The sequence below is a fragment of the Oreochromis niloticus genome, linkage group LG3 (assembly GCF_001858045.2).
Source record: "Oreochromis niloticus isolate F11D_XX linkage group LG3, O_niloticus_UMD_NMBU, whole genome shotgun sequence".
Classification (NCBI taxonomy): Eukaryota; Metazoa; Chordata; class Actinopteri; order Cichliformes; family Cichlidae; genus Oreochromis; species Oreochromis niloticus.
Genome location: NC_031967.2, coordinates 19,929,691 through 19,955,080, shown reverse-complemented (window position 1 = coordinate 19,955,080; position 25,390 = coordinate 19,929,691). Strand labels below are relative to the sequence as shown.

Genomic DNA, 25,390 nt, shown 5'->3' with positions numbered 1-25,390 from the left:
AAGAGACTCATTCAGGTTGTTTTTTTGACAACTTTCTGTCTTCCACCCTTTGTACAGCCAGCTTTTTGGACATTAAAAGACTAACTCAAATAATAGCAGCTCTGCGAGCCAGGTGTTGCTTTGAGCTGTTTGGCATGGGTGGTCCAGGCAAGGAAGATTCCGCGGCCCTTCTGGACGCCCTCGCAGCCTGGTGTTCTCAGCGTCAGCATCTTTTCCAATCAAGACTAACCAAATCCTTCGATCCTCCCATCAGTAAGAGACTGCATCCTCACTGTCCTACGCTGCCACTCTCCACTCAGTCTCCAGTGTCAGTCGCTCACTCACCGTCAGTTCAGTCTCCAGTGCCTCCAGTGTCACCTGTAGTTCAGTCTCCAGTGCCTCCAGTGTCACCTGTAGTTCAGTCCCCAGTGCCTCCAGTGTCACCTGTAGTTCAGTCCCCAGTGCCTCCAGTGTCACCTGTAGTTCAGTCCCCAGTGCCTCCAGTGTCACCTGTAGTTCAGTCCCCAGTGCCTCCAGTGTCACCTGTAGTTCAGTCTCCAGTGCCTCCAGTGTCACCTGTAGTTCAGTCCCCAGTGCCTCCAGTGTCACCTGTAGTTCAGTCCCCAGTGCCTCCAGTGTCACCTGTAGTTCAGTCCCCAGTGCCTCCAGTGTCACCTGTAGTTCAGTGTGCCTCCAGTGTCACCTGTAGTTCAGTCCCCAGTGCCTCCAGTGTCACCTGTAGTTCAGTCCCCAGTGCCTCCAGTGTCACCTGTAGTTCAGTCCCCAGTGCCTCCAGTGTCACCTGTAGTTCAGTCCCCAGTGCCTCCAGTGTCACCTGTAGTTCAGTCCCCAGTGCCTCCAGTGTCACCTGTAGTTCAGTCCCCAGTGCCTCCAGTGTCACCTGTAGTTCAGTCCCCAGTGCCTCCAGTGTCACCTGTAGTTCAGTCCCCAGTGCCTCCAGTGTCACCTGTAGTTCAGTCCCCAGTGCCTCCAGTGTCACCTGTAGTTCAGTCCCCAGTGCCTCCAGTGTCACCTGTAGTTCAGTCTCCAGTGCCTCCAGTGTCACCTGTAGTCCAGTCTCCAGTGCCTCCAGTGTCACCTGTAGTTCAGTCCCCAGTGCCTCCAGTGTCACCTGTAGTTCAGTCCCCAGTGCCTCCAGTGTCACCTGTAGTTCAGTCCCCAGTGCCTCCAGTGTCACCTGTAGTTCAGTCCCCAGTGCCTCCAGTGTCACCTGTAGTTCAGTCCCCAGTGCCTCCAGTGTCACCTGTAGTTCAGTCTCCAGTGCCTCCAGTGTCACCTGTAGTCCAGTCTCCAGTGTCACCTGTAGTCCAGTCTCCAGTGTCACCTGTAGTCCAGTCTCCAGTGTCACCTGTAGTCCAGTCTCCAGTGTCACCTGTAGTCCAGTCTCCAGTGTCACCTGTAGTCCAGTCTCCAGTGCCTCCAGTGTCACCTGTAGTCCAGTCTCCAGTGCCTCCAGTGTCACCTGTAGTCCAGTCTCCAGTGCCTCCAGTGTCACCTGTAGTCCAGTCTCCAGTGCCGCCTGTAGTCCAGGCCCCAGGGCCACCAGGTTCACCCGTTCACTCCACGCAGGGAGGAAGTCTTACGTCTTCTCAGTGTACTTTTCAGGGTTTAGCCGCCGTTGGTACAGTTTGCCACTCCAGGGCTTCCCCAGAGGCTAGGTGTCAGGCCCCAGCTAATTCTGGACCCCTGCAGTTTAAGCAGCCCCCTGAGTACCACCTCATGTCAGCGTTGCCTGGGCGGAGCCAGTGCTCAGTGCATTGTCAGTCGCCACTGTGTCAGCTAGTGGCCTCCATGACTGCTGGCTTGGTCATGGCTTCTGCTGGAGGGTCCGAGGGACCGCTCCGGCCTTCGTCTCTAGTCTCCGCTGGAGGGTCCGAGGGACCGCTCCGGCCTTCGTTTCGTGTCTCCGCTGAAGGGTCCGAGGGACCGCTCCGGCCTTCGTTTCGTGTCTCCGCTGGAGGGTCCGAGGGACCGCTCCGGCCTTCGCTTCCTGTCGTCGCTGGAGGGTCCAAGGGATCCGTCCGGCCTTTGCTTCCTGTCGTCGCTGGAGGGTCCAAGGGATCCGTCCAGCCTGCAGCGCCTCCGTCTCCGGCTTCCACGCCGCCGCCAGCTGCAGCGCCTCCGTCTCCGGCGTCCACGCCGCCGCCAGCTGCAGCGCCTCCGTCTCCGGCTTCCACGCCAGCTGCAGCCTCTTCGTTCACGCCAGCTGCAGCGCCGCCGCCTCCGGCTTCCACGCCGCCGCCTGCAGCGCTTCCGTCTCCGGCTTCCACGCCAGCTGCAGCGCCTCCGCCTCCGGCTTCCACGCCAGCTGCAGCGCCTCCGCCTCCGGCTTCCACGCCGCCGCCAGCTGCAGCCTCACCGCCTCCGGCTTCCACGCCGCCGCCAGCTGCAGCCTCACCGCCTCCGGCTTCCACGCCGTCGCCGCCTGCAGCGTCTCCGGCTTCCACGTCGTCGCCGCCTGCAGCGTCTCCGGCTTCCACGCCGCCGCCAGCTGCAGCCTCACCATCCTCGCCTGCTGCAGCGCCTCCGTCTCCGGCTTCCACGCCGTCGCCAGCTGCAGCCTCATCATCCACGCCAGCTGCAGCCTCATCATCCACGCCAGCTGCAGCCTCATCATCCACGCCAGCTGCAGCCTCATCATCCACGCCAGCTGCAGCCTCATCATCCACGCCAGCTGCAGCCTCATCATCCACGCCAGCTGCAGCCTCATCATCCACGCCAGCTGCAGCCTCATCATCCACGCCAGCTGCAGCCTCATCATCCACGCCAGCTGCAGCCTCATCATCCACGCCAGCTGCAGCCTCATCATCCACGCCAGCTGCAGCCTCATCATCCACGCCAGCTGCAGCCTCATCATCCACGCCAGCTGCAGCCTCATCATCCACGCCAGCTGCAGCCTCATCATCCACGCCAGCTGCAGCTTCCGTGTCCCCATCCTCGTCTGGTCCAGCCTCCGTGTCCCCATCCTCGTCTGGTCCAGCCTCCGTGTCCCCATCCTCGTCTGGTCCAGCCTCCGTGTCCCCATCCTCGTCTGGTCCAGCCTCCGTGTCCCCATCCTCGTCTGGTCCAGCCTCCGTGTCCTCTTCCTCGTCTGGTCCAGCCTCCGTGTCCTCTTCCTCGTCTGGTCCAGCATCATCATCATCATCAGCTTCATCCGCGCCTGCAGCGTCAGCATCAGCTTCTTTGGCTTCCGCAGCTGCCACGCTGCCGCCCGGTCCTGCCTTGCCTGGTCCGGCCTCAGCCTCGCCTGGTCCTGCAGTGGCAACTCTGCTGTCAGAGCCAGCTCGACCTGCGCCTCCTCGCCTTTCTTGGCCGCTTTTCAAGCCTCCGAGTCGGCATCATGGCCGTCGAGGGCGGCCCCTGAACTGTTTGCCCGGCGCCGCCGTTGCCGTGCGCACGGTCGGCCACCTGAACTGCTTTCCCCTTGGCTCCTGTGTTGTCGGCCCCCGGGCCGGCCCCCTGAACTGTGCCCACGTCGCCGCCGCTGCCGTCCTCACGGCCGATCCCCTGAACTGTGCCCACGTCGCCGCCGTTGCCGTGCGCATGGTCGGCCACCTGAACTGCTTTCCCCTTGGCTCCTGTACTGTCGGGACCAGGGTCGGCCCCCTGAACTATGTTTCTGGACTCCATTCCCTGCAACCCATGGTTGTTTTTGGCCCGCCTGTTTTGTTTTGACTAATTTCCAGGGCCCCTGTGCTTTTCGTGGACGTTTTGTGTTGGACTCTGTTCTGCGTTCATGTGATGGACGTTTTGGTTTTGTTCTGAGCCCTCCGTCCTGGGCCCCCGCCGCCCGCCCTGGTCGGGTGGTTTTGTGTTTGGGGCGTTTTTGTTTTTCCTGTTGGGCTGTCTGGAGCCAGCCCTTCAGGGGGGGGGTACTGTCACGGTTCTGGGTCAGTGTTGACCCAGCATTTTGAGTTTCGTATATTTTGGTTTTATTTTGTATTATGGATTGTTTTCCTATTCTTTTGTAGTGCTGCTGCTGATGATCTAGAGTTTCATGTTTCTGTTTATTCGTGTTTTAGGAAGGAGTGTGCCTCATGTTAGTGTGTGCAGCTTTGTTCCCCCTGTCTCGTCAGTCCTGATTTCTCCCAGCTGTGTCTCCCTTCTGTTGTCCATTCCCTGATTACTTCCCTGTGTATATTAGCCCTGTGTTTGCCCCTGCTCAGTGTCGCGTCGTACCCTCAACTAGCTGTGTGTGTTCTGTTTCCAGTGTTCCTTGCGTGTAGTCATCTGCTCAGGTTTAGTTTTGTTTTCCAGTGTTTCAGACCTTAGTTCCTCTGTTCTGTCTTTTGTTGTCTTTTTGGTGAGTTTAGTTAATTCAAGGTTTTGTCCCAGCAATAAAGCTGCGCTTTAAGTTGAACTCCCTGTGTCTGAGTCCTGCATTTTGGATCCACCTCTCCTGCCTGCCTGCCACACAGCCAACCATGACAGAGACAGAGCAGCACTCTGTGCTGTAAACTCCGTGAAATACCTCAATAAAAATCACCTCTACTTTCAAGAAGAACATAAAACAGGAGTTTTCAGCTCTGAATCTATTGTCAATTTTTTTTATCTGCTTTCAACAGAAAATGTGTTTGGCTGTTGTGACTCCATCCTTACTATAACGCGTTACTCACTGCAAGACCATAAAGAATATATTTACACTGTTACACTGCGCTTCGAGGGGGAGGCGCTGAAGCACCTGGCTCAATTTTAACCTATTCATCATGACCTTGTGACTTTTGCAGCCATGAGGTCAGCCCAAATACTGCAGGGATGGAGCACCACAGTGGCCTCTTTGCAAAACCTGACACCTGAAGCCCCTACCACTGCATAGGCTTTCTGAATGTCTGTACACATAGGCTTATTGTGACACAAGTGTACAGTCAGGACAAATGCATGAGCCAGGACAAGCTCACCCGTCTCTGAAACGTGACAATGAGTTGTAGTGTATCAAAATCTATGAAGAGAAGTGCTCTGTTATGTTTCCCTAGTTCTGGACAGAGCCAAGTTATCAACTTACAGAGGGCTGAATTGAAACAGACCACAAAAACCTGAGTGAAAAAAAGAATTTTTTGACTTCACAGCTTGTCTCTGACATCCCCCGTTACATGGAACCTGGCCTTCAGTTTGGAGATGTTACTAGGGGTCACACCAAATATTGCTCCAACTTGGTTTTGCAGAACACCAGCTTGAACTTGTCAAATACTATTGTCCTATATAGATCAGTCATACATGGCATGCTTGTAGGACGCACAGTCTCACAGGAGCTGCTAATCAGGCGTCTGACTGTCACCACCTGGGGTACCAGCAGTTCAAAACAAATCACTAATGTTTTTGTTCTTCTTTGCTTAATTTTTTGCCTCTAGTCAGGAGGTGTCAGTACTGGTTATCATGACTGAGTGGCTCATTGTTTTAAAGTTAGAATAAGTCTATATAAATTTGTTACTGTTAGACTCAAATTCAAACTCATTAACTGAGCATACCTAAACTTCAGTATCAGCTTTGTTTTGTCATTTTAAAAAGTCATTTTATACAGATTTTTAAAATTGCTTTTTATTTTTTTAATTGTGTCTGATTTTTATTCTGTGTTTTTTTAATTTGTCACTGCTGTATTTGTATTAATAGAGTTGAGAACCGATTTCTGTTAATTATAATAATCTCTGGATCGCCCGTAGCTGCTACTGTAATCACTGCCTCTGGATTTCATTTGGTTTTCAGTAAAAGGAGTTTATAATCAGCTGGACTTTGGACTCTCAGACTAAACTGGACTGTTGCTCTAGATTTTGAATAGATATAAAACATTTAGCAGCATTATGGATGTAGAAAAGTATGATCAAATTTTGATCCACCATCATCACCCGATGATCCCAAACACACTGCCAGTGCAGTACCAGAAGAGAGAATGTGCTTTTGTAAACAGTGGATGAAGCCTAGCACACACACACACACACACAGAAATTGCAGAAAGATCCACATCCACCCCACCTGCAGCAAGGAAACATGTAAACGTTTCAGGACACTGGCCCTCGAGGACTGAAGTGTGAAACCCTTGCTCTAAAGTGTTAATGTACAGGCCACTGAATCAACTGTAATTTTCCCATCTGATTCAGTAAAAGGACTAGATGTTACAATCCCTGATAAAGCATTGCTTTAAATGGAGAAAATCTTGAGGGTTGACTGTTATGAGGAAAGGCAGCCCAGAAGCTTTACCAGCAGCACACATCGTTGTGTGTCTCAACTTTCGGTCTTTTACCCAGGCTAATCTGCAATTTTTTTCCTTGGTTAGGTTTAGGAATAAGCTATCTGATCTAGATTATCATATTAAAATTTGGGATGCATCATCCGTAGTGGACCTTGGATTCTTCGGGTGTTTCGGCCATTATCACTAGACACCCTAATCCGAGGAGGCCCTGCCAGAGTTGATCAGGCCCCGGAGTGTGTCACTGGTTTATGCTAAATTGTTATTTCTCTTCTTCTTTCTGCTGTTTAGTTTTCTACAGTTTATTTTCTATCTATTCACTGCAACTGAGAAATAATACTTACCTCTTTAGCATTTATGGAGCCTCACTTCTTCAAAGGGATAGAAAAGGTGATAGAGAGTAGTAAAACAAAAGGGTCAATATAGGAGAGAACAGAGAATAGAGCCGGAAGGGGGGCGCCCAATCTGGCTTCCCACACCTCCCAGCCGGATCAGGCTGTACGCTCTACCTCCCCGCTGCCTCCCAGAAAAGGGAAGAAGAGCAGAGGAGAGAAGAGTGGAACATTTTTCTTTTCTTTTCTTTCATTCCTCCTTTTGGTTTCACTATCATGAGGTTAGCTGCATAGTCCCCAGGAGGCCCTAAGACAGTTGATAGACAGTCAACCAGCAAAATTTCTAATGTTATATTTTACTCTTTTGACGCCCTCTGTTGAGGCAGGCCCACCACGGGACAATCAATCCTGGGCATGTGTTTCGCGGTTAGCTGGCTGTCTTAGCTGCCCAAGTGATGTCAGCCCTTTCTAGCCATAGCCAGTGACTGATGTTGCACCTGTCCTCTGATCCCAATCTCTCTAAGTTGTTTTGCTGTGGCACTGGAAACAAAGCCCCCGCACCCCACTTCCACCGGGCGCACCTTAATCTTCCAGCCTCTGTCCTCTGACCTCGGAGGTCATTAGCCAAGTTCTGCCTTAGTTGTTCTAGTTGCCACGTATCATTGAGGTCTGCATTGTACCACCGTCCCAGGCTCTTTATGGGCTTCTCTAAGACTGTTGGAATTGGTTCTCCACTGATCTAGAATTGCTCAGCTGTCAGTTTTCCTTTCCTACCCACCGAGATCCCCGCATGACCAACTCCGTTGCCATGATAAATGCCAGAAGGGAAATCGTGGAACCTGCCATTACTCCAATTCCCAGGTGCTGCCAGGCTGTGGTGGTGTTCTCAGCTGTCACACAAAACTGTAAATCCTGAAAGTAGGTCTTGACCAGTCCTGTGATGTGGTTTGGTACGCTGAAATAGTTGAAGGCCATCCACAAGATCTCATGCGGAACTGACACAAAAGCGTTGGCAAGGTCTAAAAAGACCATGTGAAGGTAATTTCCCCATCTAATCTATATTTCATTTATATTTCTATATGTCAGCAACTGAAGCTGTGCTCTGTAAGGAACTTCAGTGAACATTACAAGTAAATATTCACATCCCGACAGCCACCAGCAGGTAGAGATTAAATGTTGGAGCAAAAAAATGGAGAAATAGGTATCAGGGAATGTTAAGGTGATTAAGGCTGCAGGTGCAGTTCAGTGCAGTTTTATTTATATAGTGCCAACAACAGTCACCTTATGCATTTAATGTTGTTAGTTAAAGATCCAACAATAATACAGTGAAATCCCAATGATCAGGCGACAGCTCAGTTCTTGCCCAAGCAGTTCACCTTTACCAACTAAAAGCTGTCAAACCTAAAATGAGAATGTGGGCTCAGCTTTCAGCTTTCAGAAATTTTTCTGAAATCGAATTTAAAACTGTGGCTTTGAAATGTTTATGAACTGTTACTCTGAGCTGTTGTTTGTATGTCCTTACCAAAATGGTTACTGCAAAGGACTGACCTGAAATCTGGGATATAATGCTTTTGGGGTTTTTCTTTTTAGGCTTTCATTAAGTCCTCTAGTCTATGAATGACTACATGGAAGTTAATTTGAACACAGTGCAAAAGATGACACAAGTTATTTAACTCTTGCAACCAAGCTGATTCTTTTCAACATCAACATATTAAAACTACAATAAAGCACCACCAGCAGTTTTATCAACTAAAGCTTATTTAATTACATTTAAAAGTCTTGATGGGTTTAACAGTGTCAGTTAGCATTCCACATATCACATTAGTACCTGAATCAGTCTTTTTCTAATAAAGGACCATTAATCACAGATACCAGATATACTGCAGTTCATATACATTTACAGTTCACGGAGTACCTAAAAAGTACTTTACCTACTGCCACAAGGTGGGGCTGTGCACCAAATGACATGTGAACTTCTTTTAAGAAAGACATGCACTAACCAGACATCATTCAGCTTTTGATGAAAGAACATATTGTACTTTTGTTCTTTAGAGGGAAAATACTGAGGTTGTTTTACAGCCAGTAAAGTTGAACAGTGAGAAACCAAATAATGACCTGAACCAGACATTAGGCTTCAATATAAACTACAAAAAAAGAACGTCTTGATGCATGCTCAACCATCCAGGTAAGCAAATCTCCAAAAGTTGGTTCTGTTCATCTGGACGTAGCGTTTGTGGGAGAAATGTGTTGTCACTCATCCAAGTGACCTTTTCAGTCTCAGCTGACTACAGGTTACTGAAGAAGAACTTTTGGAGATACAAAAAAAAGAAAAGCTGAAGCTCACATTACTCTTACAAATCCTTAAACTGGTCAAACTCTGTAATTGGTGCATGCCTCATGTCACAGTAAGCCATTCATTACCTTGCTCTTTGCAACAACATACTCTGCTGCACACATGAAATGTTTGTTTTCATGGCAAAACCACAAACACAGACAATCATATCTCTGTGTTAAGTCTCCACATCTTGCCACTGTGCTGTTATTTTGGTTCTGTTATTTTTATCCAAAGACTTGTTATTCTTGTTTGAGGTTTCCACTCACAGTTTCCTGTTTGCTGGCATGACTGTTGTGGTGCTCTGCTCATGCTGCACCAGGCTGTGTCATTCTGCCAAATTCTTTCCTCAATGCACACCCCCATCTGCCTCACCCTCACTTCTCTCTCTGTCAGCAGATCCCGGTCCCTTCTTTTTGTTCCGATTGCTGCCAATCGGTTATCCTTTCACCTGTTTGAATGAACAGTAAACACTGAACCTGCCCTCTGCACACACCAGGCAATGCTCCTAAAAGTTTTTATTTATTTAATCTTTATTACTTTCGGTTTCTCTCCAGCAGTAATAGGCAGACATGTGACTGCAGATTAGCGTTCATGATTATTTTATACATATTTTACTTAAGCCCTCATAGTGCTCCTGAGAGTCCAGGTTTATTTATTTATGATTTATGGGTTTTATTGCACTACTTTTGGAACATTGTACCATGTAGTTATCTTACGCTGAGAGTTTGTGGGCTTATTGTGTTGCTTTTGTGTTGTGTTCTGAATGTAGATCAAACTGGATGTTAAAAAGTTTTATTATTTATATGGTTATACAACACAACTAATGCATTCCTCTCATAGCCATCATTTGGCATAACAAGCCGGATGTGAAGCAGACAAAAACCTAGAAAAATACCAAACATTGTTGTGGTTACATATGAGACTGATGAGCGTGTGTTAGGTAATTCCCAGTTCTCATCTGAATGACACCATTTGATTTAATAAGGAGATTTTTTTCTACAATGATTTTCCAGGCATTGTGATCAACATTACTGCCATGGGGCAACTTCAAGCTGTTGCTCTGCAAAACCAAGCTGCGACATTATTTGGAGTGAGCCCCAGTACCATCTCCAAATACAAGGCCAAGTATAACAGGGGAACGTCAGAGAAAAACCCCAAAGTGAACAAGTTTGCTCTCAGTGTCAGCACTGAGGAGAACTGTAGGCTGTAGCTACAGATTTATGGTCAAGGTTTGCAGGATGATCTGGCAGACGGCTCTCTAAACAGTCAGTCACTGCCCTGCACTCTGACCTGTTTGTATTGTTATTCCCAAAATGATTCACTGGAACCAGAAGATGTGGTGGAACATTGTATTCCGCAATGAGTCCAGATTCTGCCTATAGCAGCTAGATCGAAAGGTCAAAGTTTGGAGTTGTTTAGCATTGGCTCAGAAGATTTGATACTCACTCTGCTGCTCAAATTTGTTTTCCTTTATTGCCAAGAAGCACAAAAAAGAAATAATTAACCAGACCCAAACACAAATTTCCTAAATTTTTTGCTGCGTTTAGCCCGAATCACGCAGTACAAATGATAAACACAGAATAGAAATGGTCACCCCGAATTCCCTAAACCTTATATTAAATGTCGAGTTACTTGTATTTTTAATTTCAGGGATACTTTGTTTTGTAATTTGAAATTAAAATAAATTATGTAAATGAACTGCATGTTTTATTTATTAAATTTTGATTAAGCATTGATGCCAACTTAAAATGAAACTGACAAAATATTGAAACTGAAAAAAAATTATTGTAACTGAAATAAATGTACTGAAAAATCTTGTATTGAAAGTGAAAAAAAAAATTAATTGAAACTATAACTTTTTTGTTTCCGCTTACAATTTATTTGTTTTGCTTACAATTCTCTTTGTTCAGTTTCAATGTGCTGGCTCTGTTTTGTCTTCTGGGGGCGCGCTAGAGGGGCGGGGATTCCAACCCACATGTATTTGCATACATTATAGAGGCCACTAGTGCTGACCAAGCTGCCATCTTTCTCTCTTCACCTCTTTCATTAGCTGCTTCATTTTCAGGTGGGACCCTCTAAAACAGCGGTCCCCAACCTTTTTTGCCTCACGGACCGGTTTATGCCCGAGAATATTTTCACGGACCGGCCTTTAAGGTGTCGCGGATAAAACTAGTACCGGTACCGAAAAAAAGAAGATTTATTCATAACACACGTGAAAAGACCCAGGAAAACCGAGTTAACGATAAAAACGATAACAAAATAACGCTGAAAACCGATAAAAACCCTGAAAACCATACATTTCACACCTGAGCCTCAACTCTCGCGGCCCGTCACCAAACGACTCACGGACCGGTACCGGTCCGAGGACCGGGGGTTGGGGACCGCTGCTCTAAAATGCAGGTAAGTAATCATTTTATTGTCATCTTTCTTTGCTCTTCCACTGGACTGGAGTTTAGTTTAGTTTTTTTTAGCTACATGCTTTTCCCCTCTCCAAAGCAGTTACTTGTTCTTTTCATTTAAGAATACAGAATACATCCAAGGCACAAACTCTTGGGAACGACTCTAGTTTGTCTGTATCTTAGGTTGATGCAGAGATTGTTCCTATAATCCGCTAGTTTCCTTGATTCCTTTTCATATTTCCACACCAATTGAAGGGTGTTCCTCCCAAAGTTTAGGGCAATATGTCTGTGAAGGTTCTCAGTCATTGTTTGCTAAGTTACTGTTTTACAAAAAGTAAGAAAAAATAGTAAAACACTATTATTATTTATAAGACCCCAAATTATAGTTGCTTGCCTGAACTGCTAAACTAAATGTTTTAGTGGTTGAATTTTGTGTTTGATTAATTTCTGGCTTTTCAGAGTAGTCCAATGTGCTGTGTCATATTTTGGTATAAAACTATGAAGTGAGTGTAAGTTCCTGACTCCAGTTCAAAATGGTTGGACATCGAGGACATACTGAGAAGCAGAGACAGGTTTGTGTTTTCTTTTTTCTGGCACGTGGCATAATAAGCACTGTTTGTTAACCCTCTCAGGCCCAAATTAAGTTTATTTTTGCTAATGCACAACCAAGTCCTGCAGTGGTACTTCTGAGTAAAAAAAAACTCATAAAATGTGTATGTGGGGTAATCAGGTTGTTAGTTCTTAACTGTAGCAAATCTGCAACGTCTGCCTGGAGAGGGTTAAGCACTGTTTAAACAACTGAAAATATCTTTCTTATTACTCATGTCTTTTTCATTTACTAAGAAACTATTTGTATGGGAAACAACAGAAAAAAATGCACAAAAATGCTTTCACTTTGAATTTTAAAGGTGTGTTGATAATACCCACAGTAGAGTCAGATGAATTATAATGATAATGTGTGCAATGTTATTTCCCTTTGAAAATGAAACAAAAAACAGGCAACACCCACCCCGAGTCTATAAATAATATAAACACGCCGTCGACTCACATAGCGTTCAGACGTAGAACCTGAAAGGATCGCAGCCTCACTTTCTAAACAAAGCAATGGCGCCAGTCGATGTTATGAACCCCCACTATGGGTGGGGGTTGAAGAAAAATGTGCTGAAAGGTAAGTAATATAAAAACTGAAATAAATGTGTAATTATTAGTATTATTAGTCTATATTCAAATGTCTTAAAACGTGTTTGTTTTCTATTTACAGAAAAATCTGTGAAATTTTGTGAAGCGAAAGCACGTTCACATATTTGTTTTTTGTAATGTTGTGCCTACGGATACACTTAGGTATCAGATAGTATGAATAAAATTGCTGACCTGCTAACTGCTCACCTTTATTTTATTTTTATTTTATTTTTAAAATATTCTCTGTTGTGGTTCACTCTAATGCAGGGGCATGGTATAATTATTTTAAACATATTTGTAGCTATATTTGGTCAAAAAACTGCAAAGTAAAATTCTCTCTTTTCTGTGCTATGTGTGTTTAGAATACACTAAGAAATATGGAGGAAAGTCACTGGACCACGACTCTGAACCACTGTCCACTGCCGAGCCTGGACCAGCTGAGCAGACAGTGAGGAAGGTAAATAGAGGCTGAAGAAGTCCATCATTAATTTGAGCTTTCTTCACATTTTAAGACTCCTTTCACACCTATACTCAGCACTGATTTAATACCACATGGAAAATTGATAAGTTGTTGCTGTGTAAATGTTTAGTTTACATTTTTATTTTAACTTCATATTTTGTGGAACACGAACATGAATTGAGTTTCATCACTCCGTTTCAAAACGGTTGCACAGAGAGGACTCACTGAAAAGAGAAGACAGGTTTCTAAAATATTTGTGTTTTTCTTTTTTCTCTTTTTTTTCTTTTTTCCTTTATTGTTTTTGATATGTGGTATACTTAATGTGTTATAAATGTGTACTGTTTAACAAAGACACTAACTGTCAGCTCTCATAACCTTCAGATACTCCTAAAAAAGGCAATGTGTGAAATCTTCGTTATCTTGGCTAATGGTCAAAGGTGTCTGATGCTCCTGAGTGCCATACAGCTGCAAGTAATGATTGTGAGCATTTTCAAAGAGGAGGTGCAGAAAATGCTCATCAAGAAAGGTAAGTAACGTAAAACAGAAAATAAATACATTAAAATTATAGTTATCAGAACTTAAAAATTCTATATTCAAATTTCTTAATGTTTTCTTAATCTCTTCCTATATTATATTATATTATATTATATTATATTATATTATATTATATTATGTTAATAAAACTGCTCAACTGCTAACTGCTAAGGATCACCTTTATTTACAATCAAACTCTCATGCAGTTCACTCTAATGCAGCGAACATAATATAGTTATTTATGACACATTTTAGCTATATTTAGTCTAAAGGCTGCAAAGTAAAATCCTCCCTGTCCGGTGTTATGTGTGTTTAGGATACAATAAGGATAATATCTGGCTGATGGTTAATGGCAAGCCACTGGATGATGACTCTGCACCAGTGAAAAAATACGGGATCAAAGCCGGCTCAACTGTACAGATGGTGAGGAAGGTTAACAGAGGGTGAAAGAGTCCATCATTAATTCATCTGACTACATCAAATTCACGAATCATGAATACACGTAAAGAAAAACATACATGATTCTGATTGAAGTGTGGCATCTTTTGCTTTTGCTCTCTTTGGTACTTTCATCACATTTTACGGCTCCTGTCATACTTATGCTAATTTTGCATTAAACTGGATAGATAATAATTCATTGAAGTGAACATTTTTTTCTGACATCTTTATTTTAATATCATATTTGTTTAAAAATATGAACTAAGTCTGAAGTTCCTCACTACAGTTCAAAATAGCTGGATGCTGAGGGCTCACTGAAAAGCGGTGACATGTCTCTGAAATATTTGCGTTTTCTTTTGTCTCCATGATATGTGGTATAAAAAATGTTAATCGCTGTTTAGCAAAGTAACAAAGTAACAAAGTAACTGTTTAGCAAAGTAACTAACCATACCAACCGTTACCTCTCATAACCTTCAGACAGAGAACCTGGAAAGATCACAAGTTCCCCCCCTAAACAAGGAAAATTGTAAACTTGGCATTATCTTGCCTGATGGTCGGAGGTTGCCGATGATGCTGTGCCCCGGACAGCTGCAAAGTATGACTGTGAGCCAGTTCAAAGAGGACATACTGAGAATGTGGGCCATCCATGGTAAATAACCTAAGAACTGAAAACTGATACATTAAAAAAAAAATAATGACCTACAGTCCTCAATGAGGATGTGATCAACTGACCCTAAAACATGTTTTCTTTTTGTTTTTTGTTGTTTATTTTACAAAAAAACTATTAAATGTTGTGAAGTGCAAAGTTCAAAGATTTTTATTTTTTTAGTGTTGCACGTACACTTACTCAAACCTGTTTAATACTTTGTGTATAGGATACACTGAGAAACATGTCACTCTGCGCGTTGAAGGCAAGACACTGGACAACCCGTCTGCATTGCTGGCTGATTGCGGAATCAAAGACGGCTCAACTGTGCAGGTGATTAAGGTTCAGGGAGGTGGAAGGGCTCCATCATTATTTTGAGCTTTCTTCTTTTTTTAAGGCTCCTGTCACACCTATGCCCAGCACGAATTTAATATCACATGGAATAAATTATAATTCATTTCTGTGTAAATATTTAGTTTACATTTTTATTTTAACTTAATATTTTGATATAAAAACATGAACTGAGTTTCATCACTCCATTTCAAAACGGTTGCACTTAGAGGACTCACTGAAAAGAGAAGACAGGTTTCTTAAGTATTTGTGTTTTCCTTTTTTATGATATATGATCTAATAAATGTGTTAGGCGCTGTTAAACAAAGGTAGTAAGTGTCTCCTCTCATAACTTTCAGATGCTTTTAGAAGTGTTCATTATCTTGCCTGATGGTCGGAGGTTGCCGATGATGCTGTGCCCCGGACAGCTGCAAAGTATGACTGTGAGCCAGTTCAAAGAGGACATACTGAGAATGTGGGCCATCCATGGTAAATAACCTAAGAACTGAAAACTGATACATTAAATAAATAATGATCTAACCTACAGTCCTCAATGAGGATATAATCAACTGTCCCTAAAGTGTGTTTTCTTTTTGTTTTTTGTTGTTGTTTATTTTACCAAAAAAACTATTAAATGTTGTGAAGTGCAAACACCTTCAAATATTTTATTTTATGTTTTTTTAGTGTTGCATGTACACTTACTCAAACCTGTTTAATACTTTGTGTGTAGGATACACTGAGAAACATGTCACTCTGCGCGTTGAAGGCAAGACACTGGACAACCCGTCTGCATTGCTGGCTGATTGCGGAATCAAAGCCGGCTCAACTGTGCAGGTGGTTAAGATTCAGGGAGGTGGAAGGGCTCCATCATTATTTTGAGCTTTCTTCTCTTTTTAAGGCTCCTGTCACACCTATGCCCAGCACGAATTTAATATCACATTGAATAAATTTCAATTCATTTCTGTGTAAATGTTTAGTTTACATTTTTATTTTAACTTAATATTTTGATATAAAAACATGAACTGAGTTCATGGTTTTATGAGCACATAGAGGACTCACTGAAAAGAGAAGACAGGTTTCTAAAGTATTTGTGTTTTCCTTTATTTATGATATGTGATCTAATAAATGTGTTAAGCCCTGTTAAACAAAGGTAGTAAGTGTCTCCTCTCATAACTTTCAGATGCTTTTAGAAGTCTTCATTTTCTTGCCTGATGGTCGGAGGCGCGTGATGCCTCTGACTGCCAAACAGCTGCACGAAATGACTGTGAGCCAGCTCAAAATGGACGTGCTAAAAATGCTCATGGAGGAATGTAAGTAACCTAAAAATTGTTATCAAATAAATTAAAATTGTAATGATCAGTGCTTAATGCTTTCTTGACAATCACTCTGATGTGGCTCACTTTAATGCAGGGAGCATGGTATAATTATTGATGACATATTTGTAGCTATGTTCAGTCTAAAGACTGTAATGTAAATTCCTCTCTGTCCTCTGTTAAGCTGTTGTAGAATACAAAAAGGATCATGTCAAGCTGCACCTAGATGGCATGCCACTTGACGACGACTTTGCATCAAAGACACAATACAAAATCAAAGCTGGCAAAAAAGTACAGGTGGTGATTATGGTTCACGGAGGATGAAGGAGTCCACGTAAAGAACAAAACGCAAATTTATGATTGAAGTCAGCCATCTATGGCTTTCCTTCTCCTTTGTGCTTTCTTCACATTTTACGCCTCCTATCATACCTATAGTCAGCACTAATTCAATAATACATGGAATGAATAATGATTAATTGGGGTGCAAAATTTTTGTTTCGTTTTATTACCAAGTTTCTGGGGCTTCTGTTTTCACAGTCAGAGGTGTGTGCCTGAGATGACAATATTAGGATTATTTAGTCTTACTGACATCACATAGATCCACTGTCTGAAACAGAGGATACAAACAATGAGTAAGGAAGCTCATATTATTATTGTTAAAGGAAGAAAGTAGAATAAACTTAATTATACACAGACTAACCTCCACAAAGCAAATACTGAAACAAAGGAACACATTGATTGTCAACTTCCTATGTGATACATTATCTTTTTACAATGTACATGAATAAATGCACATGACCAAATGTTATTGTTCACCTCACTGATGTCTGTATGTAAACATTTTGTTCACAAATGATCCCAGATTATATTTTAAAATGTAATTGTTCATTTTCTGTGACATGTTTTGTTCAGTTAACAATCACAACAATTAAGTAAATCTTTTTTCAGAATATGTTTAATAATTCAAAGGTAAATGTGGAAGAAATAAATAAAAATCTGGCTTCCTCATGGTTTGCATCATTTAACTTTGATAAAATAGAAGACTGTCTCAGAGAAATCAGACTGTCAGTGAAAAAATTTAATGCAAAACGTTCCATTATGTAACCTTAATTTTGGGGAAAAGAAGCGTTCTCTGAGGAAATTTCCACCTTATCTTGATTATTATACTAGTTTAGCTGTTTCTGTAAATACCTTAGAATCAACACTGGCACAATTAAACCACATTTTCTGATAACAAATTTTTAAAAAAGAGATCACATTTTACATGATGATTTTTACTTATCTGCCTGCGCTCTAAGTAATGTCATGGCAGGAAGAAAGAAAAATCTGCAAGCTTATATCAAATGAGATGTTGCTAACTTCGAATCCTGCCGTTGAAGCTTGGACAGTTCAGCCAATGTTTTACTCAAATACATCAGGCCATATTTAAGTATTTTGTTATGATCTTTAATTTGAGTTTCTAGTTATAATCTTGATTATTTTTACCCTTTGCTCTTTTCACCACACCAAACCAATAAAGTACCAAACTGCCTGTCCATTTCTTGCTCCACTCTCCCATCACTTATTATACATGCCCTCAAAATACTTGAAATCTTCCAATCAGGGCAGCAGTTCATCCCTGAAAAGTAAAGTTCAGCTGGGAACCATGGCCAGACTTTAGGTGCTGATTCTCATCCCAGTTTCTTCACACTCAGCTTCATTAGCTGAAAATGACTGAGTGATGAAAAAAGCTTGTTTTCTTACACCAAAAGAAGAAGCTGAAGCTTTTGATACCTCACAGTCCCTGAAGTGAATTGAAAATGTGTGGAAGGATCTTAAAAATACTGTGACTTCTTTAACTGGTCAAACTGTCAAACTTTTATTGCTTTCTAAGTGAAATCACATCATTTTGAGACAAATTTAAAGCTTTTGTTTTCATAGAATTATCTGCACTCTGTTCATTTGGATCCCACCTGTTATCTTTCTCAGGTTTGATCAGTAAACACAGACACCGACTGCTTTATTTTTCTTTTGTCACTTTCATTTTCTTTCCAGCAGTTACAAGAAGTCATACGACTGCAGATCAGTGCTTCTATGGTTTTACTTTATATAATGAGAGTCTTAGTGCTCCTGCGAGTGAAGATTTATTTATGTGATGATTTATGGGTTTTATCACTTTATATTTAGTAAACTGCCACCATGAAGTCAAAGTTGATCTGACCAGTGACGCTGTGTTTCTAGCATTATGACCTGGATTTATTATTTTATTTGGAGAGTTTGGGGGATTATGTTACTTCTGCAGTGTTCTGAATATGCATCAAACTGGATGTTAAAATTATTTAATCTGAATGTTTGTAAAATAGGACTGATGAATCCACTCAGGGGCAGGGATAGCTCAGTAGGTAGAGCGGTCGCCCCATGATCGGAAGGTCGGGGGTTCGACTCCACTGAACAGCTACCCTGAGGTACCCCTGAGCAAGGTACCGTCCCTACACACTGCTCCCCGGGCGCTGCATTGGTGACTGTCCACAAAGGAGTAATTTCCCTACGGGGACTAACACACACACACACACACAGGGCCACCATTTGGCACAACAACCAGGATGTAAAGAAGCAAAAACCAAACCAAGCATTGTTCTGGTTACACAACAAACAGTTCTAGTTAATAGGTAGTTTCCAATTTGCAGCTCATGTTGTAAAACCAGATTTACTTCTGCACTTAGCTACAAGGTATTATGATGAGCATCGTTCACATGTTTCAGCTTTAGCTGAACTCTTTCGTTTACAGATCATCTTGGGTTCTATATTTAGATCTTAGTGTGTCTTATCTGTAATGCACTATATCCTGTGGCACAATGACCAGGTGCTGAAGGCTGTGGTTGAGAGTTTAGCTTCGTATCAGAATCTAAGACCTGCTTTGAGATGTGTATTGTATATCATATATCATAATGTGGATTTGAGGAAACAGAAGTTCTTCTATAAAATGTTTGCCTCAGTGCAATACTTGCTGTGATTTACATTTGAATGTGTTAACAATGATTTTAAATAATTTAAACAGAGTAAAAAACATACAATCATTCTGAAACTATACATTTAGGTTAACCTTCAAACAGCTAAACTTTAATCAGATTAAGAGTTAAATAATTTTATTTAGTCCGTTATCAAATTTCTTTGGTACAAATGAAAAACAAAAAATGGTTTTCCTGTATTTCCCAACTCAACAGCACAAAGTGATGAAGCTTTCTCCTGCTGAGACTGTATGAGGAACCTAAGCTAACAATAATGAAAATACCTGTATTTTAACTCAGATACTGAATTATTTTAGCAGTAAAGTCAATATTTCATTTGCACCATATTTTATATAATGTATAATGAAGGATCTTATTTTTACATGACAGTAAGAAATAAATAAATCCACAGGCTTTATTTTTATATTTATATTTTAATTTAAGTAGTGTTTAAGTAGTGACGTTGATTAAACTTAACTAACTTTTTCTAAAAGAAACCTTTGCTCTAAAGAATTCATCACCATGTAACTTGAAATACAAACAAGGATAAGGAGACAACATGTGTTATATATGTAACTAACCAGAGGACAGCATGTGCACACACAGAATGTTTAACCTCATTCTAAAGTTTTTTTTTTAATGAATTACCTTTTATTTATGCAGATTTATCATTGGACTTCAGACATGACAGCTCACTAATAAAACACAATTTTTTATTCATAAAGTGATGTTATTAAAGCAGAGAATTTAAAACACAGCATGCTGACATTTACATTTAGAAAAGACGCTCTCAATACAAAGAAAGTGAAACGTATCAGCCTTGTGTCTTTGCCATTATTTGTTCTTCCAAACAGGTATAGAGGTCTGCCTGGGGGCAGGAGTGCACCTGATACTATAATGTGTACTAGAGTGCTTCAGACACACAAAACAAAATCTCCCATCACATCGAGAGCAAACAACTGATGGGCAACCCTTCTTGCTGTGCTGCAACAGCAAACCACAGGTGGGACAGGCACGCACTGAGGGACACACACGGACTCCATACTCATGCTGAAACCCATACAAATACTGAAACCCATACTCATACTCATACCCATGAAACGTCATATCTGGGCATTTCTTTAGTGTTTCTAGTGACTCGTTACAGCAGTCATCATTTTCACAGCGGTCTTTCCGAGGCCGTGGACCCTTCCACTCCCTCAAACACTGCCAGCAGAACTCAAACAGCCGTCCTTTTACTGCTGTGCACTCTTTACAGAGGACATTCAAATTTGATTCATTCTCTCTCGTCACAGTGGATCTGCATTCAGGACACTGCATGGAGACAGAGGTGGCACAATATTTGATATATAGCTAAATGTCTATCAAGTCTATATTCACAGTATATATAATATATTAATGAAACACTTACCAACTTAGTAGTAAGTTTCTGCCTGGCAATGTTAAATTCCAGGGTTTTTCTGAAGTACTTTTTTTCTTCAGAGTCCAGAAGAGCCATTTTACAAACTTCTGCAAAGGTCCACTCAGCACTACAACCAGACCCACCACACACAAACCTGCTTTCACCCTATATTAAAATATGGAGAGGTGAGAGAATGATTAGACTCGCATTTTGGAAACAAAACACTAAACAATTCGATGAGTTTTTTTCAGTAGGTTATTAACCCTTTCATGCATGAAGTATTTTTTTTCTTCAGGCATGGAAAAAAAGATTTTTGACCTTCATTTTTTCAAACATGTTCTTTTTTGAAAGTTTTTTTTTCTTTACAATATACGTATTGACTTATGAATTGAGTATGAAGTGACACATCACTGTCCAATGTATTTTATTAGTCCTTTATATATCCAGGTAAAAAAATCTCATTGAGATTAAAAATCTCATTTCCAAGAGAGACCTGGCATCATATAGTGGTATATGTGCAAGTATACCATCAACACTGACACAAATACAAAAAAACAGCCTTTGAATAACTGGCCACTATGCATGAAAGGGTGAAAACTACTGAAATATTTCATTATACATCACAACTGTATTGCTATATGTACAAATTATCTACAAATTTCATGAAACACCGAGTTATGATGCTATATTTTGTCTGAACATCATTTATGTTCTTTACTCTATAGAAACAGTGAAATGATCACAGCTGTAATTGTACAACTGTAATTCAAAGCTACACAAGTACAAGTACAAGTTACAGTAGAAAAGACAGAAGCTGAACATTTCTGACTGTTTTATTTATTTCCTTGAGAGCACAGCAGGTTTCTGCTGAGAGAAGTTCATGAATTTAAAGAGCAGTGTGTCGCTCTGCGTGTTGATTTAAGTCAGCGTAGCTTCTTTCTCATCTACATGACAGTAAACATTACAATCCAATTCACAACCACAAAAAACAAAAACGACATATTGGGCACTGCTTTCATTATTTTTTATTTATTCGTGTTGACATAACATAAAAATCCTGCTAAAAATCAACACAATCCTGCATGACGCTGTTATTTATTTATTTAATTGTTTGCTTGTTTATTTTAATGAAACCAACCTTTAGTGGCCTACCTGGTCCAACAACCTGCGACACCAGTTGGTGAGAGAGGTCGGGGTCACAGCGTGACCACAGGACATCTGAGCTCTGCGAGATATGAAGCCTTCACACAAAACTGAGAACAATCACACACAAGCAAAAAAATCAGTGTCAGACATAAATGAATGCTAATGTGTTTTGTTTAAGCTTAGTGTCAACGCAGGTAAAATATTTTAACATATATATATATATATATATATAAATATATATATATATATATATATATATATATATATATATAAATATATATATATATATATATATATATATATATATATATATATATAGATAGATAGATAGATAGATAGATGTTCGATGTCACTTTAAAAAGTGCCCAGGTAATAGGCCTACTTACAGTCCAAATCATCTTCTCCATCGACAAACGTAAGTGTCTTGTCGTGAGGGTCGTAACACTTGTCCTGTTTTGTTGGCACGCTTGCGGGCGTGAAAAACAAAAAACACCAAAACAAAACAAAAACAAAACAAAAAACTGATTAAAATGAAGACTTTCGGTTTCACTTCAAAGAGAAATAATTTCGCTGGAGGCAGACAGTTGCACACAGTTTCTTCTTAACATAAAGTTTGTTATCAGCGCGAAGTTTACAACAATAGAAAAAGTCAGTGAAATCAGAGCAGCAGATGCAACACACACAACAGTGAGTGAACCACGCAGTGTTACCTGTGTTGCGAACGCGGGGATGCTGTGTCCTCGAGAAACTCCGTGTACGGGTGACAGTCATCTGGCACGTTGATGGACGAAGCAAAACTACGTCTCGGACAAAAATCTCGGTAACGTGAATGCTCACGTGTGGCCCGGTTGCACATCTGGCTTGGATTTTACTGTCTCTGTTCAGCGATGGACTGAGAGTCGCTTTGGTCTGCTGTGAATGTAAGCGGCGATACTCCTCCCACTCTCGGGCGTGTGTTTCAGGGTAATGCCTCTAAAGGCGTGAAGAAACTCCATAGGCTGATCACCTGATTTTACAACAACGATATTTGGTTCACACAGGGCTGGACTGGGACAAAAAAAAAAAAATCAGCCTTTGATTCAGAACTCCTTGTCAGCTCATTTGACACATCTGGTACATCTATTTTTAATTCATTTTTCTTTTATGTCAGCATTTCAGCTAAATCTTTTCACCAATTTTTCCACACCAAACTCTCTTCTACAAGATTCACGGGGAAAGTAGGGGTGGTTGTGTAAAGAGATGTGATTGGACAATACAGTGTCGATAATAAAAATGAACTGATGGGCTCCTCACCCTTGGTGGGCCCTTTAACTGACCCATCGGCCCACAGAGCAAATTCCCCAGTATGCCAGATTACCACTCGAGCCCTGGGTCCACATACAACATACACTCTCTTTACAGCACAAGTATATCAACCATTGATATCCTTGCATCTGTCCACTGCAGCTGTTTCATTTTGCACAGATCTTCTAAGTTTGTTTTACTTTGTTCTTTCTGACCAGCTGATGCAGCTTTCTGCATGGTCTCTTCAGCATCCTCATACTGATCACTACACTATGTTTATGCGAGAAATTATTTCTTTCTAACTAAAACCAATTCTGAAGTACAGCTTCATCAACTCAACTCCACAGGCATTTTTTAGGGGGTGAAGCAGCCACAACAATGTTAACCAATAAGAACACAGACACATTTCTACTTTCAGGAAAATTATGTCAGATGTAAATCAAACAAAAGGGACTGGCAAAGCCTGGGTAAGTGGCTGGAAAATTCCACTGGGCTCCTGAGTCACCTGGCATCCACCCCTGGCAGGGCTACCACCCCTGACCTGCTCTCCACTCGAGCTGGTGTCAGGAACTCACCTAATGTGCAATTTAATTTTCAGATGTGCATGCTGGAAACAAATGTATATGCTGCTTCCCATTGGACGGACTTTCAGAATTTGAGATAGTCAGGCCTGGGACGTCCCCTCACCGCCAGTTTGTCAACTATCCAACGCTGTTAGCAGGCTTTTACGACGTTTACTCTTGTTGTTAAGAATTTACTCACCTTGTTTTCTTCTGCTGCAGTTAACTGGTAAACAATTCGACTCATTGCTCTGGCTCTACCCCAACACCTTGACTCCTGTATATATATATCAGTAAACAGACACTCTGCACACACCAGGGAACGTCACCAATATATTTTTGTTTCATTTGTTTTTGTCACTTTCAGTTTCTCCCCTGTATTAGTCCTGCTGAGAGTCGAGGTTTATTTATTTAATTGATTATATTTTATAACTATCTTTTACAGGCTTGCGCCATATAGTCAAAGTTGATCTGACCAGTGCTGCTGTGTTTCTAGATTATGACCTGGATTTATTATTTTATTTGGAGAGTTGGGGGGATTGTTGCGTTACTGCAATATTCTGAATGTGAATCAAACTGATTGTTAAAATTTTTCATCTGAATGTTTGTAAAATAGGACTGCTGAATCCATTCCTAGTCTTCATTTGGCACAACAACCAGGATGTAAAGAAGCAAAAAAAACAAACCAAACATTGTTCTGGTTACATAACAAACACTGATACAAATAGTTCTAGTTAATAGGTAGTTTCCAGTGTTCAGCTCAATGACCGTGTTTGAAATCATGTTGTAAAACCAGATTTACTTCTGCACTTAGCTACGAGGCATTATGATGAGCATCGTTTACATGTTTCAGCTTTAGTTGAACTTTTTCGTTTACAGATCATCTTGGGTTCCATATTTAAATCTTAGTGTGTATTTTCTGTGATACATTTTCTTCTGCTGGTAACCAAAGCAATGTCCTTCATAATGTATCACTTAACAAGCATTAAGGGTAAAAGGAGAGCATTCATGCTGGGAATAGAAGCACATAAGTTTACAGTAGTTAACTCATAAGCTTATCATGGAATCATAGGCCTTCATCATTGTCATCTGAGACAAATGGTCTAAGATGGCTTGAGCAACCTGATGATGGGCCTAGAGGCCTGGGGCAAAAAGGAACACCACCTACCACCTACTTCAGAAAGAGGTCAAAGCAGGTGTGGCCAAACGGAATGAGCAGAGCAGTGGGAATTTGGAGGCAAGGAGAGTAGATGTTTTGGCTAACCTGGTAAACCTTTATCATCTTGTGAAAGAGTGAAACTCCTTTCTGCCCCTTTGCTCTGGAAGCAGCTCCTTGGAATATCTACTCAGCAGCTGCCCACAGACTCTGCAAGATGGCTGCTATCTGTGGCACCATAATCAGGTGCTGAAGGTTGTGATTTAAACTTTAGCTTCATATCAGAATCTCAGACCTGCTCTTTTGACATGTTTATTATATATCATATATCATAACTTGGATTTTGGGAAACAGAAGTTCTTCTGTAAAATGTTTACCTCAGTGCAATTCATGCAGTGATTTACATGTGAATACGTCAACAATGATTTTAAATAATTTAAGCAGAGTAAAAACTATAGTCATTCTGGGATCACACTAGAAATGCACGTTAACATTTAAATAGCTCAACTTTAATCAGATTAAGAGTTAACCTCCTAGGACCTGCCGTCCACATATGTGGACATCACATATTGGGTTATTTTGACCAAAATACTCAATTTTGCTCTACATGGGCCTGATATCCACTTACGAGGACATTATACTGCTACTGTTCTATCAAAATTTTAAATGAATATCCTCATATGTGGCTCTCATTTTTCTTAAAAAAAA

The 25,390-nt window shown here is 41.6% G+C and overlaps 3 protein-coding genes across 4 annotated transcripts; 2 read left to right on the top strand and 1 right to left on the bottom strand.

Moving 5' to 3' along the window:
* Positions 1 to 3,030: 3,030 nt before the first annotated feature.
* Positions 3,031 to 4,415, top strand: LOC112846559 (translation initiation factor IF-2-like; the record flags this gene model as incomplete). The annotated part of the gene is made up of 1 exon (XM_025906165.1): positions 3,031 to 4,415. A coding segment is annotated over one exon (645 nt), but the record flags the coding sequence as incomplete, so codon positions are not given.
* A 7,873-nt stretch (positions 4,416 to 12,288) lies between these two features.
* On the top strand, positions 12,289 to 17,153 carry LOC109198563 (uncharacterized). The gene is made up of 10 exons (XM_019353967.2): positions 12,289 to 12,415; positions 12,789 to 12,883; positions 13,268 to 13,412; positions 13,737 to 13,843; positions 14,336 to 14,507; positions 14,734 to 14,837; positions 15,194 to 15,323; positions 15,565 to 15,668; positions 16,015 to 16,144; positions 16,332 to 17,153. The coding sequence occupies exons 1-10, from the start codon at positions 12,352 to 12,354 to the stop codon at positions 16,469 to 16,471; spliced, it is 1,191 nt and encodes a 396-aa protein (XP_019209512.1). The 5' UTR covers positions 12,289 to 12,351; the 3' UTR covers positions 16,472 to 17,153.
* Positions 17,154 to 19,579: 2,426 nt separating this feature from the next.
* LOC100702642 (E3 ubiquitin-protein ligase ARIH2-like) lies at positions 19,580 to 22,602 on the bottom strand. Of its 2 annotated transcripts, XM_013273907.3 has the most exons (5): positions 22,393 to 22,602; positions 22,069 to 22,148; positions 21,689 to 21,789; positions 20,546 to 20,701; positions 19,580 to 20,448 (listed from the first exon to the last, which is right to left on the bottom strand). In XM_013273907.3, the coding sequence occupies exons 1-5, from the start codon at positions 22,536 to 22,538 to the stop codon at positions 19,969 to 19,971; spliced, it is 963 nt and encodes a 320-aa protein (XP_013129361.2). In that variant the 5' UTR covers positions 22,539 to 22,602; the 3' UTR covers positions 19,580 to 19,968. The 2 variants fall into 2 exon arrangements, with proteins under 2 accessions (XP_013129361.2, XP_025761940.1); XM_025906155.1 differs by lacking the exon at positions 19,580 to 20,448 and having other exon boundaries at positions 20,675 to 20,701; positions 21,675 to 21,789; positions 22,393 to 22,599.
* Between the last annotated feature and the right edge of the window lie 2,788 nt (positions 22,603 to 25,390).